Source organism: Trachurus japonicus, chromosome 20 (genome assembly GCF_045865225.1).
Source record: "Trachurus japonicus isolate A0001 chromosome 20, Traja_1.0".
NCBI lineage: Eukaryota > Metazoa > Chordata > Actinopteri > Carangiformes > Carangidae > Trachurus > Trachurus japonicus.
In genome coordinates this window covers 13,613,332-13,629,033 of record NC_140926.1, presented here as the reverse complement: position 1 = coordinate 13,629,033, position 15,702 = coordinate 13,613,332, and the positions used below count along the sequence as shown (strand labels likewise).

The following is a 15,702-nucleotide window of genomic DNA, read 5'->3' as shown; positions in this document are numbered from 1 at the left end:
TAACATGTCACATCTTGATTGTTAAAGGTATTTTGCTCCAAACAGATCACAGAAGGTCAACCACACTGGGTGGTACTGTTTTCGCATTCACAGTTTACAAACCTGTTGTTGCCAGACAACTCTCAAAGTGCTTCACCTGGTATACAACTACGTCAATAGCACGTCGCATGTGGGCATGCAGGACAGTGCATATTTTACGCTCACTCCTCTGAGTGTGCATGCAAGGAAAGGATCTGGGAGGCATTTCTGTTAATTAATTTCTTCCAGATCCCCCCTCTTTCTTTTGCAACATTCACACACACACACACACACACACACACGCAAACAAACACATGCACCATGCACGGACACACCTTTGTATGGCAGGTGTGTTTAACTACTCATTGGCCTCAGGAGCTTTGGTAAAACAGGTGAGCTGCATACCTGCTGCTGATTCCCCTGGAGGTCACAGGTACTGTATCTGCTTGTGCTGCCCCAAGTGCTTCACCCCCCCCCCCAGACTCTGCTGAGAGCTCTCTGGAGGCACCTTGTAATCTCCAGATGGATAATCTATTATCCAGCGCTTCATTGCTAGCACAGCAGTTTAACATCTATAGGGCTCTCTATATGCACTGTATCCCCCACCCCAACATGCACACACACACACACACACATTATTTTCCTTAAATTTGATGTGCTATAACTGCTATAAGTGCGCGTCCAGTTTAATTGACAGCATTTTTCACCACTAATTAATTACATTTTCATCATAACTATTCAGTCCATTTACAACAGTTACTCCGCTTACATTACAGTGACGTGCAATTATCATCAGGACGGACTGAAAGAAAGAAAAAGTAGTGCAAACTAAGCTTGTATTAGATGTCAAAAAGAACTGTTGTGTGAATGTAGAGCCATCTTGTGGTCAAAAAGAGCATTTACCGGGGTGGCGTTAAGCTCACTTGGTAGAGCTGCAGCCCCACGTTGAGGCTATACTCACTGCAGGCGGCCCCGGTTCGAATCCCGCATCAGGCAGCCCTTTCCTGCATGTAATTCCCCCTCTCTGCCTCCCCATTTCCTGTCTCTCTCTCCACTGTACTGTCGAATAAAGGCAATAGAAAGAGCATTTACCAAGATGGAGTGGAGAAAAAATGAATTTAAAAACCATGAGGCTAATAACAGTATATCAAGTTTATTTTAACACTGATGCAATTGAGCTAGGTTTGAGCAGTTAAACTGATATCTGGTTTTTAATTGGTTTATATTCACTAAAGTGTTCACACATACAGTTTACAAATAAGAACATGCATCAAGCCTGGAACATCCTCTTTGTGTTAACACTTGCACTTTGATGAAAGCTTTTCTATACTTGGATGTGTAATATGGAAAAGTATGTGGTCCAGGTGTAAAATAAGTCAAGAAGCGTAAACATGATGACTAATTCCTGCATAGCACCAATGTGCGACAACGCACTCAATTGCTTCTTTGTGTGTGTGAAGTGACAAATCTCATTTCCGTCCACATTATTCATACTTACTGAAAGGCGAATGAATCATACGATATAACAGCCCCAAGTACAGTGTAAGCCCTGTCTGATGACGGCAGCAGTGATGTCAGTGGGCAACAGTGGATCCGCTGGACATAACCTGCCCTCTTTCCACCACTAGATAGCACCATTTTACTGTGTTAAAGGTGAGTGGGCTTTACAATCACATCCTGGTGTGGAGTCAGTATGATGCTCTTTTCACCAGCACTGAAATTTAGAGTTTATTGAATTGCACTGATGGGATGAGAAATATGAAGTAAAAATCATTAGTAGAATCTAAATGTCCAAATACTGTAATATAAATTAGGACTGGGTTTGGTAAAATCAAATGAATAAAAATAAATTGGTAGTTCTTATGTGGATGTCTTTGTCAAGGTGTATTAATAAGTCAAGCTTAAAATGCCTACTACTTGATCCAGATTTAAACAATGTGTGGTAGGACAATCCCAGAGGAAGTGTATTTTGTCACAGATAACACACCATGTAACCTATTTTCGGAATAAATCACAAAATCTCTGGGAATTACTCTATTAAGTCACACCGTTCCTGCATCAAAGAAAACTTTATCCTACTTTATCCGACACCTCTCCAAGCCTCTCTTTATTCCTGCCCTCTCTGTTAGGGTATAGGGTAAAAAGAAGAAAAACGATTCAGAGATTTGACGCCACACATTTTCAGTTGACCTCAAAAATCCATGAGAGTATATTTCAAAGGATTCATGACAATAGCTGCCCACATGTTACCCTTACCCTTAGTGTAACCTGATTAATGCAGCCAGACTCTTGTGTAAACACCCAGTTGCTGGATGTGGAATCGCCCTCATTGCACATTGAATCAAAGTGTTTGAGACAAGACATTGTGCAGAGGGTGTGATGTTGGAGCTGAGAGATGGACTTGAATGCTGAGCACATCTCTGTTTCCCATGACCAGGAGCTGCAGCGGCGCCTGTTAAGAATGGGCTGACGTCTCTTTTACGTCATCGTACGGGAGAGGATGTTACATAAAACTCCATGAAGAAATCTGGCCGTTTGACTTCACCCTTGTGTCAACACTGACATTGGGCAAAAGTGTGATGCTTAAATTGATGAAATAAACCCACTATTTGGTAATCCAATTTATATTTAACAAGCTCATCCCATAAACAGTGACGTAAATGATAGAAGAAGACAAGGTTTGCATGATATTTTTTCACTGTAGATCTATTTCATTTAAGATTATTTAGAATTACAATATTATTAAGTCTCATGATAGTGTAGTCTGGAGATTTCTTCTCCTGCAGTAAGATTTAGTGCAGTGCCCCGGGCATAAGTTACATTTACTCTTGCTGTGATGATGAATAAGACTGTGAATTATTCATTGCCTGTTAAATCTTAGCCCATTTAATTATCAATTAAGGGTGTTCTACACAATACAAATACTGTTAAGTTAAACTGTCCATATTCACACTAGCCCAAGTGTGAACTCACCAAAAGTTCAGTCTCTCACAGTGAACTATCAGTCCAACTTAGAGATTCGAGTCTGAACTCTGTCCTTGATGTTACTTTACAATATGGGAAATAATTACCGGTACTTCCATTTTGCCTATTTCTATCTCAGGCCAGTTGACAATGAATCACTGCTAACTGCACAATCACAAGTGCATTTATACTAATCTTTTGTCATATTTATATTCTACTGGATTACGTTTTCAGCTAAGTGACTTCATTTTCTAGTTAGACTAGTTTCTGTAAGAGTTTTATGATGAAGTTTTTCTAATTGCCTCCTACAGTAAGTGATGTTTTCAAATAAAATATTTCATTCGAGCGGGTCTTTTTAGGACAAAAAAACAGAAATATATAGTATCGTCTGAGAATTCTTACCGAAACCTTTTAAATCACAAGCAGTGACTGCTTACCATCTGTATGAATACAATATGACTTCCATCTAACTGAAATATTCATACACGAGAACAGATGGCACCCTTTGCTCTGCTCTCTATTCTGGTCCCATATGCACTTCTATCTTTCTTACGAGCTTGTAGACCTTTGTTAAGTATGGTTGTGTGTGACTGTATGTGTGTAGCGACTCATGTTGAGTTTTCTGTGGCTTTAGAATGACCTCGAGACTCATTTACTATACACTCATAACACCTTGTGGATCACACCAAGCTCATTAAAACGGCAGCTTCTAGCCTCAAAAGCAGCACTGTTCATATTGGCTATTCATCACCAAGACATCTCTACTCTTAATTTGTCAATCATCAATCTTTATTGCATTTTTTCCTAAAAAGCGCTGCAATATTATCAGTCAGGCAGTAATGGCTTAAAAATTATAAATTCATTTCGGTCACAAAGACATAATCCAGAACATCTTCCTAATTGATCTCATTTGAATTCACTTTTAAGAGCCGTCTAAAGTGTGTGCGTTTGAGCAGTTCATGGCTGTAGTTAATGAAAGCCGTATGTAATCATACTTATTCAGCCTTTTTAAAAACTACTGATGAAAAGCAAATGAAGTGGTACACCCACAGTACCACTAAGGGAGGGAAAACAAAAGTTGTAGTGATAAAAATTGAGAAATCAGGCACTACTGTATAGGCTAAGGGAAAAAAGAAAAAAGTATATTTAAATTTTCACAAATATACAGAACAGAGATTGTTACAGAAGAGGATAGGAAGGTGTGGGTTGTTTTTTTTAAATTAGTCTTTCCAAGACGTAATTGTCACCTTTGAGGTGATAATTTGGTACATATTTCCAGTGTCTTTACAGGTGTGCTTCCCAACCTGTGCTGTGGTGTCCATGGACACACACCAAATGAGACACAGAGAGACAAATTAGAGGGAAAGGCTGTAGAACAGCAATCATTTGTAAAACATCTGTCTAAAATATTCAAATTTGATTCACTGACTCCAATGTGCCTGTGTGAAAAGTGTTGTGTGCAGAGCCTTGTGGTCTTATTATAACCAGAACAAAGGTGCAAGGAAGGCAAATGTTACATTGTATGAGTCAGAGAGAGACTCAAAAACACAAGCAACAGGATTACTTTGGTATAGTTTGACATACCTAATTATTATCTGTATAAATGTTTTGACAAAGTAATGACATGCCCATAGTTACAAAACATCTAACATAAGCACCTCGAAACCTCAAAAAATAAAGTCATGTTCATCAAGTGGAAATCCAGTATGTTCAGTTCACGTTAGCCGAAAATATGAACAAGTTCATGAACAATCATTCATTGGCATTAATATGTGGTGGCACTTGCTCAGCTATTATAGGGGTCCATTAATCATTATTTGATCCCTTGCTACTCCTGTCTCTATACTGAAGCGTCCTTGAGCATGACACTATTGGTGTAAAATGTGGTGTAGAAATTTGCCTTACAAGCTTTTTTCCCCAACAAGTCAAGCTTCTGAATATCATCCTGACACCAACACTGAAGACCCAAAAATCACACAATGTTTCAAAGGCTCTCATCTCAGCACATTCATTGTTAACAGATGTTTCCCAGAGGAGAATTGTAAGTACAGTGTCCTGTATCTGTAAGTAACTGAGCAGTATGGGTAGGACAAGATATCAACTGTTTGGTGCTCGTTACATGTGTTTTTTCATGAAAGGTTTTGTATGACTGTGGATGATGTTTATGTATGCACACCTTCAGTCAGGTACAGTACTTTTGTCTCCATAGACTCTATAGCCATTGTGTATGGTCAGGAGATTATTCAATATTTTTCGTTGCGTGTATGGGGATTGTTTGTTGTCTGTGACCTTGAAGGTGGTTTCTGACTGCACTATCGCTCCACATGTCAATCCTACAGACATGTTTATTCTGAGGATGTGGGGACTCAGCCACTTATGGACTTGGAGGTAGGAATCCGCCTGAAAAGAGTTAACACAAAAATGTTAGTATCAGTTCAAATATGTACAAGAACACAAACAAATTGTTTTTATCGTAAATTTAGTTGTTACTTTTATGGAAACATCTCCTTAACTTTAAAGGTTTGGTGTCTATACAGAATATTCTCCCTAAGCAGTAAGGAGCAGCAAAATGTCCCTAATCAGACCTCCCTTGAGAAGATATAGAGATTTCATAAATGCATGAAAATGAATCAAAACCACTGTAAAATTAAGCATTAATCCATTAATTTAGCTGCACAGACAAATATTTGTGCAGGGACACAGAAATATATCAGCGATTAAAACAAACTGAGGAATTCATTCAAATTGGTTTGTAGCATAGCTAGTGGCCATTTCTCAAACAAAGCAAATGCTGTTTGCAACCAAATTACACACTAAACAATTACATTTATACTCAATTTTGAATAGACTGCATGCAGGTGTGATCGTTTTTAATTTTACATGCAGATCAGCAATGCAGAGCATGCATTATGCACTATACTTGCTGACAAGATCTCCACTATATTCAAAGCTATGCTATGCTCAATATTTGTAATCTAGGCTTCTTGTCTTGACAGTGAAAAACTGATATTTTCACCAAAGGATTGACACAGGGAGAAATGTGGAAAACTGATGATCAAGTTCTCATATCCTTACACTTTTGTTGTCAATTACTGCAAACAATGTAAGTATTTGACAATTACACATGTTATAATAAGTAGATAACACAGTATCTACAACACAATAATAATAAGTATAGCAGAATTTGTAAAACCAATACTTGTATATAATGCGCGTTGCACAATACCGGAAAACATAACAGGCACGTTGTAAAAAGATATCCCTCCTTCGAGCCGGATTCGAACCAGCGACCTAAGGATTCCCATGTATCCGCTACAGTCCTCCGCTCTACCAACTGAGCTATCGAAGGGAGCTGCTAAGTTACACCCACAGAAAAGATTATGAATATGCGGGAGGTATCTGCACTATGGTTGTCCTGATATGAGAGCTGTCGTAGCTGCTGCTGCTGCTGCTCACTCCGGCTGATATGAAAGCCGCTTGTACCAAAGCGTTGCATTTATCCCGTGTCATTATTGCCATATCACAGGGATGTTAACTAAATAAGCTTTCATGCAACTGGAACACCACGGTAGCTGCCATAAAACAGGAAATACAGAACAGGAAGAAGACACGTGACGGTTCTATCAGAGCCATCCATCGCTCGGGGCTCTATTAAATGTTAAAGTTAGCTGTTAGCTGGGCTAATTAGCTACTGACACGAACGCAGTTTACCCAACTAGCGCTTCGTGTCACCTTTCCGTGTGACGGCGTTATGTTTCAAGCGACAAATGATTGAGTTTCAGACGATATACGGAGACAGTACAGTTAGCCGTGTGGTATTGGATTCATATAGAATATGCCGTCTATTAGCATCTCGAAGGGGAATTAGCTCAAATGGTAGAGCGCTCGCTTAGCATGCGAGAGGTAGCGGGATCGATGCCCGCATTCTCCAATGACCCTTTTCATATTTATACACCCAAACCCCTTCTAAGTCGCAGCAAAACCTTTACAAGTGTACACTTAATTTATTTTTAATTAATTCACCCGACCACTCGGTGCTCACAACTAAAAATGTGTCATAACCCTCGAGGGTGATAGCATCGATTAAGCTAGCTTTCGCAGCAAGTGCAAAGAGCTAACTAGCTTAACCATTAGCAATTACCAAACCTCCGAAATGCTAATTTTACAGACGCCATCATTTGTTCAATGTTAAAAATGTAAAATACTGTTGTCCATCCCATACAATAGCATTGTAACTAACTTTTTTTTTTTAATGGGGAGTGTCATCCTCTCTTTCGTGCTGCTAAAAGTTTCGGATGATGGCCGCTTTCGACGACGACGATCCTCGTGACCTGCGGAGATGCTAGCAACCTGTCCGACGTCACGTGCCTCCTCACACCTATCAGGTTAATCTTTACAAGGTGTATAAGTCTGAGCCAGAGCCATTATATCAATCGATCTGTCCTGAGCCATAGACTCCTATATAAAAGCTCTAAGTTTAGGAAATATTTTGACTTTTATTTATTTGTTATGTACAATTATTTGTCTGTAATTAAATTGTATTTAATTACATGAGAGCTTTTATTGTAAGTAACATGGTATCACTGACAAACACACACACACACACACACACACACACACACACACACATTGTACAGACACACAGTCACCTCTGATAGCAGTGTAGAGTCTGGCAGACAGCTGTTCAGTTCTGCCCTACACAGTTTCAAATATGGGCAAGGTAAAAATGGCAACCTTTGACGTGACAGCAATAGCTGCTAAAAACAGAACTGACACCAGCAAGATAGGAGCCCACACCCGCTAGGACAAGAGCAGCAGGCCCACTCTACAGCCTGAGTCTGGGCCTTGCCGTGGATTGATTTTTCCAAAAGGGACTATTTACGAGCTTAACCTGCTCTAGTGGTTAGTTTTTGCTCTATTTTGTGCTTGGATAAACAGTTTTTTGTGTCAAAATGAATACAATGGAGAACTTGGAGAAACAACTGATTTGTCCCATATGCCTGGAAATGTTTACAAAACCCGTGGTCATCCTACCCTGCCAGCACAACCTCTGCAGAAAATGTGCTAATGATGTTTTCCAGGTAAGCAACTGAACAAAATCCCAGTTATATGTTTTAACATTAATAGAAATATATTTTTAAAATGTTAATAGCAGTGTTGTTTTGTCTGTTAACATCTGAAGCTAACTGTCTGTCATTTGAACCACTGGTATTTTTACTTGCCCTACATCTTTGATGAACTAAAGACCCACATCGTAACTGTTTAAATTACATTTATAACAGGTGTGAATTGTAACATGAACGATTTAGTCAGAAAATTAGCACTTTATCAGTCCGAGGTAGACAAACTTTTCAAGCTTTGTTTACAAACATTAATGTAAAAAGAAAATACATAATTGCCATCGATGAATGTGTAGAACTTGGATTAAGTTGTTGTTAAGTGTTTGTCCCTTTAACACTTCTCAACCAATGTCAGTAATATGTTGCTGATGGGGTTACACTTTTTTTTTTTTAATGTGGCCTGTTAATCCCTTTGGATTAACATTTCACCCATTGGATTAACTGCTGAGTGTTATTTTTTTTGCAAGTAAGATGGATCTATCCATAAAAACCCTCTGCCATGATACCAAAGCCCTTCTCATATTAGAACGTCTCTGATGATACTAAATGTTTAAATGCTCACAGGCTTCGAATCCATACCTTCCAACAAGAAGTGGCTCATTGTCGTCTGGCGGCCGCTTCCGATGCCCATCCTGCAGACATGAGGTAGTTCTGGACAGGCACGGTGTTTACGGGCTGCAGAGGAACCTGCTTGTTGAGAATATTATTGATATGTTCAAGCAGGAGTCAAGCAGGTGAGACGTTCAAACACATATTCAGTCCCTCTTCATATCACACACAATCAAAGGAAATGATCAGCACTCATGCACATGCTTTGTTTATCAGTCCGTGTAGCAGTTGCCAGTGTGGCCGTGGTGCCAGTAGCATCTGAGTCAGAGAGCTGGAGCTGGTGCCAGGAGCTTTCTAGTTTTAGTAATCTGTGTAGTTGACTGTATTGTATGACAACAACACCCAGGATGCTCAGTCTGACAAAAGACAGAGTTTATTAAAACACTCCACATCTGCACCCACAAATGTATAATACACTGTTTAATCGTGATGTATTGATTACAGTGCTGACATTCTAGGTGATGGATTATCAGTAAATTACTGACATGGGCACCTTTGACATTATCAAGATGACACCACATCAATATGCACTAACATGTAACAAGCTACTGGTGTTTTCTTCAACAGCAGCAAGCCAGAGCCGGAGAGAAAGGAAGAAACACCGATGTGTGATGTCCACGAGGAAGAGAAGATCAATATTTACTGTGTGACCCACAGCGTGCCCACATGCTCCATGTGCAAAGTTTTTGGTGCTCACAAGGACTGTGAGGTGGCACCTATCAGCACCATTTACGAGACAAAGAAGGTGAGGCCTAAAAAATACCTGAAATACTCCGTAGACCAGGCAGGATACCTTTGTCCCCCTGTGAGATCTCAGGTGTTCACTCTGCCTTGTCATTGTCCCCCAGACAGAGCTGAGTGACGGGATCGCCATGATGGTTGGGAGCAACGACAGAATGCAAGGCATCATTAGTCAGCTAGAGGAAGCCTGTCGTGCCATAGAGGTCAGTGTCCAACTGCTGCAGCGCCTGGCTGCTCACTCACGCAGCAAGCTGTGCTCAGTGCACACACGCTAATGTACCTGCACTCACCTGCACAGACATACCAACGGACGTGATGTGTCCTTGTCATCACCACTCTCACTGCTTTTATCTGTCGGTCAGGTTTAGACAGAGAGACGGAGAGAGGAGAATTGATGTGATGGTGCCTCACTCTGTCTTCTTTTCTCTTTTCCACATTTTCTTCTACATGCACTTAGCAGGACCCCTCATCCTCTCCCACTGATATTAAAAACAAGCAGTGTAATTGATGGAGGGAGAACAGACAGCTTTCCCATGGTTCACGTGCCACAGTTGGCTGTAGTAGGGAGGAAGCTGGAGTGGCTCCAGTCCCCCATGTGTTGCCCTCAGTGGTATCACTCAGGACGGACATGCAGAATGAGCCTCACTGCCCTCCCTGCACATATGGCACTACCGCATGAGCGGAAGACAGGCTAAACAGAATATTTGTCGTTTACTGTATTTATACACACGCACACAGAAGCCAACAATTTCGTCACTTTTCTTTGGCTCGATATTTGGTTTGTAGTCTGCTCAACTCTATGTTACACTCCTCTACAATGAAGGGAATTGACAGCGCCTGAATGAACTACAGGAGTGCAAAAGGTCTAATAACTTATGTTCAGGTGATATTTCAGCAGCAAAAATGTCTAGGATTCTGGGTTTGTGCTGTCATGATGGTGGTTTTTTTCAATATTAACATAAAGCTGAAACAAATCAAATGGTGAAAAATTGAATGGGGTCTGAATACTTTCCGTACCCACTGCATTTGTCCCCATGGAAACTGAGCTGAATTGTCAATATTGACTTCCAGAGTTTGTGATATTTCCCTGTGCCTCCTCCCTCTGTCTCTAACTCATGCAACATGTAGGAAAATGGTCGGAGGCAGAAGACTCTGGTGTGTGAGAAGTTCGACCACCTGTACTCGCTCCTGGAGGAAAAGAAGAGGTCCATGAGTCAGAAAGTGACAGCTGAACAGGAAGAGAAGGTGAATTACATCCGGGGCCTGACCAGCAAGTACGGAGACCATCTGGAGGAGAGTTGTAAGATCGTGGAGATGGGGATCCAGACCATGGAGGAGCCAGAGATGGCCTTATTCATGCAGGTCACAGTCAAAATTGGTTTTGATTTTGGCATGAACACTATTAATATAAAATGTTTACAATCATCAATACTTTGTGTTTAAGTTAAATGGATATTTATTTAGTCTTCATTTCTCTTGTCTCTTTCAGAATACAAAGCCTCTCCTCAAAAAGTTAGTACATATTTTTATACTTCAATAATTACACTGACAATGGGTAAGGAGAAATACAGTTTGTCTGATTATGTCACTGTAAAACACTTCTGCTGGATATCTTTTCTTTTTCTTAGCGCCTGTTTATTCTTTCTGAGCTTTTTTTTTCATATTCTAGTGAGTCATTTACCACGTTTATATCAGCTCCTACAAATAAAATCACCAGTCGAATCCAGCAAGCAAGGTTACACCTACTGTCTGGAAGCTTCACAGAAAGTAATTCTGTGAAACGGAGCGAATCCCTATCTTTAGCTGTGGCATCCCAAAATAACTTGTGGAATGTGCTAAACATCACAGATTGATGATATATAGCCTAACAAGTTGACTGAGGGTGAATTTGTCCTATAAATATGCTAATTGCTCTTTTTGCACTCAGGATTGCAGAAGCATCCAGTACAACGCACTTGGATAAAGTTGAGCGCGGCTACGAGAACATGGATCACTACAACGTGGACTTCAAGAGGGAGAGCAAGGCGCTGCGCGGCATCGACTTCATCGAAGGTGAAAGGACAGAGATCGGCCATGACGGCGATTTACTGCTTACAGCTCGGTCATCTGACGTCTTTCTTCCTTTTTAACAGATGATGATGACGAGGAGGAGGAGGATGAGGAGGGAGAGGCAGAGGCCGAGGAAGGAGAGGGGGCCCAGACTGTTTCTGGAGGCAGCGCTGTTACAGCTGCCCCCGTCCAACCCCCCACCCCCCAGCAGATAACCTCCTCCCCCAGCGCAGCCTCCACCTAGCTGTCAGCCGCTGGCACACACAACACCTAAGTGTTGCTCCTAGATGTTGATTTCAGGTCAGTCGTGACACTTTTTCCTCCCAGATGGGAGACGGATTTAAATCCGCACCAGAGGGAAAGTCTGAGTTAGATTTAAACGAAGAGACAGAAGTATTTGTTCACTTCTTTGTCTCTTATTGTGATTTTGTTAGCATGCATCTTTTCATACTGACTGATCCCATGCTTTTCTTTTCTATTAAATGAATGTTTTGATTCTTTGTTTTCATTCTGGACAACCTACATGACAGACAGGCCATGTGTGAGGCTATTGCTTATTTCCAGAATTCAGATATGCTCAAATTCATTTTTTATGTAGCTGACCTTTTCCTTCTCCAGCTTAAACTACATCATTAGACAGCATGACGGGAGCGCGTCAGGCTTTCCTCACTGTCGTCTGTTTTAGTGACTGATACAACTTTATGAGCAGGTCAGCCCAAGTAAAAACCATCCCTGTGACATTTCAGTATTTCGTGCACACTATAGCTTGCATTATGTGTCATATTCCTTGTTGTGCAACACAGCTATATTTTCTTATAATAGACAAAATGTCACATTTTGCAATGTTATGGTGTATTATATATATGTCATTAAATCTGAATTGTACAAACAACCTATAACATTTCTCAAGTCTTGTTCCCAGATTAACAAATTGTCCTCCGTTTCATCTTACTGCCACACACATCACTGTACTCCAGGTCTGTGCGTGGTTTAAATAAGCAATGAAATACATTTTGTGTAACACTCATCCAAGTCTGTGTTGTGTAAAGGAAAAGACTCTTTCTCCCTTTCCCTTTCTCTATTCTTCACACTCGTTTTCCATATTGCTGTCAAAGGGAATCTCGCAAGAAAAGGCATTAGTGCTCTTTTTATAGCTGCTTCAGACAGTTATCAGATCCCACAGAAATGTATGGACTTCATACGTTCCTTCCTGAAACCTACTGTACATATGAGGCTGCACTGAGCCTCAAGCTCAGGCTGTCACTCATCTATTCGCCGCCTTGCGATGGTCTCACCTTCCTGTGACTCCACTATTGAGGTAGTCCACCATGTAGTCCCATCTAATTATTGTACACCATCTCTCACTGAGTTGGATCCTTTACAAATGGGCTCAATGCCGCTCTAAGCCCCAAGTTGCTAAGTGGGCCAAACAGAATAGGATGACTCACATCCACGGCTCTTGTTTAGTTTACCCTGACACTGTGGGTCAAGGATCAACACCGCATGCACGTCGTACACACAGACACACACAAACACAGTGTCTTTCACACTCATTAACTATCAGTGGTGCATCTTTGAGCTGTCTGTGGTTGTCTCTTGCTGGTATAATGAGAATTGCCACTTGAGGATTAAGGGTTTAGGAACAAGGATGCTGTGTGAATGTTCTTCACCTGCATGGCTGCAGGCACTCAACAGCAGCCTTTAGTCATTTTTTGTTGTTGCAGCTTGTGTGTGTGTGTGTGTGTGTGTGTGTGTGTGTGTGTGTGTGTGTGTGTGTGTGTGTGTGTGTGTGTGTGTGTGTGTGTGTGTGTTGGGAGAGGAGGCTCAATGTGAACTCACGACTTGGCTCCAGAGCAATGCCATGGTTACACCATATAAGATTTCATCTATTCAGGTCAACAAAAAGAAAACATATTCAGTCAATCGATATCTTTGTAGGCAAGTCTCAGGATGTGGTAGTCAATGTTACTGACTCGTACCAATAATGTTTACTTTGTTTTTTTTTATCTTGAACTATTACTCCAATTAAAAATTACATTTTTTATGCCAAGAAACACTTAAAAAGAGGATGTTAATTGAATTATTATTTAAAGTAACTAGGACTAGTTTGTTTTCATTGGACTAACTATTAACTCATTTGTAAGGATGTCCACAGAGAAGTGTAAGCATTGCTTTTAATTTTTTATTTAAAAAATATAGATATAAGACGTTCTCTTGCACAACAGAAAATGACTGGTTGCACATAAGTTTATTAACAAACATAAATATCATAAATACAGTGATCCATAATCTAAAACAAAATGCCAATTTTGTCAATGCAGTATTTCATGTCTTAAACAGAAATATTTCATCTCAAATATGAAGAACGTGTAATTCTACAGATTTGACACCAACATTAAAATGGCAGGGTACAATCGGATCATTATAAGTTAAGCCCGTTATGCTCCATAGTTTGAGGTTAAAGCTATAAATAATAGAGTGATACAGCAGCACTATATTGTACAGAGCATGTTTTGTGCTGATGGTAGAAATGCAAAAAAAAAAAAAAAGAAAGAAAGAAAGAAAGAAAAAAACTTAACAAAAGAAAATCAAAAGAATAAAATAAAGTAAAGAAAGGGAAAGAAGATCTTTGGCGGACTGGAAAGAGGTCTTCATTTCCCGAAGAGCTCCATCATTCTTCTGTTATTTTGCGCCTGCTGGGCCAGCTGTTCCGCCCTGGACATCTCCATCATCTCCCGAAGCAGGTGGAAGGTCAGATCCAGCGATATCGGCGGATCCTCGGACCTCCTTCCCCTCTCCATCGACTCTTCTCCGCGGTCCCCGAAGCCGCTTATGAGCGCCCTGATGTTTCCAACTTTCCCTTGTAAAAGACGCCGCGTCAGCTGGAGTTGCAAGGCTCTGTTGTAGATGGCAGGTGATCCACCGGGATACATGGACGATGTTGGGAAAGAGTTAGAGTCCCCGTTTCCCAGTCGGATGAAATACTCCTCTCCAAGCCGCTCCAGGATGGGACCAGACTGCTGCTGCTGCTGCTGCTGCTGCTGGGAGTTTTGGGTTTGGGGAGCTGGGACGCGCAGAGCACCGCCAGGGCTCTCAATAGCCCGACATTCGTAGCGCGGTAAGAAGGCAACTAGCAGAATCACGGTGGTACCAAGTAAATTGAGCTTCATGTCAGGATATCAACAGGAATCTGGGAAGTAAAAGAAACCTCAGCGTTATTTTCACGTGAAACGTTTATTTATCATTCTAACTCTAGAGTGAAATGCGCTGCGTAAAGATGAATTTACGCACGAAAAATAGGCTTTGCAGTAGTGTAAGGGGATGGTTAAGTACTAATTGAAATATGATAGTTAATTTATTGTTATAAGAGATTAGGTCCATCACTTTCAGTCCAGTAATAATGCGGACAGATCTTGTGAAATTGTGCAATATTCGCGCGTAAAGATATATATGTAGATATATATTTTTGGCTCAATAGTGGATGAACTGGAAGTTCAACTATTATTCCATGCAAATGTAACACTTGTTTTCACCGCTATAAATCAAGATCAAGTTTTGAAATATCAATGCAGTCACTTAGGACTGAAATCCACTTTGAGATGTTAGGCTATTTCTCTAAACCTTTGTAAAAACCAAAGTGCAAGTCGTTCCGAGGAAAAGAGAAGAAATAAGACAATTGGCAATGCACAATGTGGATAGAATAAATGAAGCTTTTCATACCTTCTGTCTTTAGAGGAGGTCCAGTACAGCCGTGTAGGTTGCCAGGTAGTTGGCGCGATGCCGCCCTCCTTCACTTCTTTGAAGAAACAAGTATATAGTTACTTAAAGAGTAGATGCTGAATGGACTTATATAGCCAACCTCACTATAAGTGTCGCGCTCCAAGCTGAGATTGAGTCTGCGCGTTCTTGCATGGGTGTAACGTGAATGGACGCCTCTGACAAAGTGCTTTAGTTTAGATGAGATGAGTCATATGTGAGTGTGCGCGCGTGTGCACGAGCGTCTACCTTTGTGTTTTCAGAACAGGCCCTATAGGTGCCACACCTGCTGGCATTTTTCATCTCACTGATTTAGATTAAAAATAATTCTGGAGGTTTTTGAACTGTGAAAAGAAAATACTCTCAAGTGAAAGACCTAGTACCAAGTATTACGTTTGAAATTGTGTGTGTGTGTGTGTTTTCCTGGCTCTTAGTCACAGTTCAT

The 15,702-nt window shown here is 40.8% G+C and overlaps 2 protein-coding genes and 2 non-coding genes across 5 annotated transcripts; 2 read left to right on the top strand and 2 right to left on the bottom strand.

The window, feature by feature from the left end:
* Nucleotides 1-6,245: 6,245 nt before the first annotated feature.
* trnay-gua (transfer RNA tyrosine (anticodon GUA)) lies at nucleotides 6,246-6,331 on the bottom strand. The gene is given in 2 exon segments: nucleotides 6,246-6,281; nucleotides 6,295-6,331. It is a non-coding gene; the product is annotated as a tRNA-Tyr (tRNA).
* A 509-nt stretch (nucleotides 6,332-6,840) lies between these two features.
* Nucleotides 6,841-6,913, top strand: trnaa-agc (transfer RNA alanine (anticodon AGC)). The gene has a single exon. It is a non-coding gene; the product is annotated as a tRNA-Ala (tRNA).
* An 862-nt stretch (nucleotides 6,914-7,775) lies between these two features.
* Nucleotides 7,776-12,393, top strand: trim55b (tripartite motif containing 55b). Of its 2 annotated transcripts, none has more exons than XM_085763184.1 (8): nucleotides 7,776-8,063; nucleotides 8,667-8,836; nucleotides 9,282-9,456; nucleotides 9,560-9,655; nucleotides 10,581-10,814; nucleotides 10,942-10,964; nucleotides 11,380-11,504; nucleotides 11,585-12,393. In XM_085763184.1, the coding sequence occupies exons 1-8, from the start codon at nucleotides 7,935-7,937 to the stop codon at nucleotides 11,743-11,745; spliced, it is 1,113 nt and encodes a 370-aa protein (XP_085619310.1). In that variant the 5' UTR covers nucleotides 7,776-7,934; the 3' UTR covers nucleotides 11,746-12,393. The 2 variants fall into 2 exon arrangements, with proteins under 2 accessions (XP_085619310.1, XP_085619309.1); XM_085763183.1 differs by having other exon boundaries at nucleotides 9,279-9,456.
* A 1,337-nt stretch (nucleotides 12,394-13,730) lies between these two features.
* crhb (corticotropin releasing hormone b) lies at nucleotides 13,731-15,452 on the bottom strand. Its single transcript, XM_085763442.1, has 2 exons — nucleotides 15,222-15,452; nucleotides 13,731-14,691 (listed from the first exon to the last, which is right to left on the bottom strand). The coding sequence occupies exon 2, from the start codon at nucleotides 14,669-14,671 to the stop codon at nucleotides 14,153-14,155; it is 519 nt and encodes a 172-aa protein (XP_085619568.1). The 5' UTR covers nucleotides 14,672-14,691; nucleotides 15,222-15,452; the 3' UTR covers nucleotides 13,731-14,152.
* Between the last annotated feature and the right edge of the window lie 250 nt (nucleotides 15,453-15,702).

Excerpts from the sequence above, each read along its gene's own strand:
- trim55b (XM_085763183.1), top strand. The coding sequence starts at position 7,935 with ATGAATACAATGGAGAACTTGGAGAAACAACTGATTTGTCCCATATGC. Across the intron at positions 9,457-9,559 it reads CCATTTACGAGACAAAGAAG|ACAGAGCTGAGTGACGGGAT; the intron begins GTGAGGCCTAAA and ends ATTGTCCCCCAG. Across the intron at positions 11,505-11,584 it reads CGGCATCGACTTCATCGAAG|ATGATGATGACGAGGAGGAG; the intron begins GTGAAAGGACAG and ends CCTTTTTAACAG.
- crhb (XM_085763442.1), bottom strand. The coding sequence starts at position 14,671 with ATGAAGCTCAATTTACTTGGTACCACCGTGATTCTGCTAGTTGCCTTC.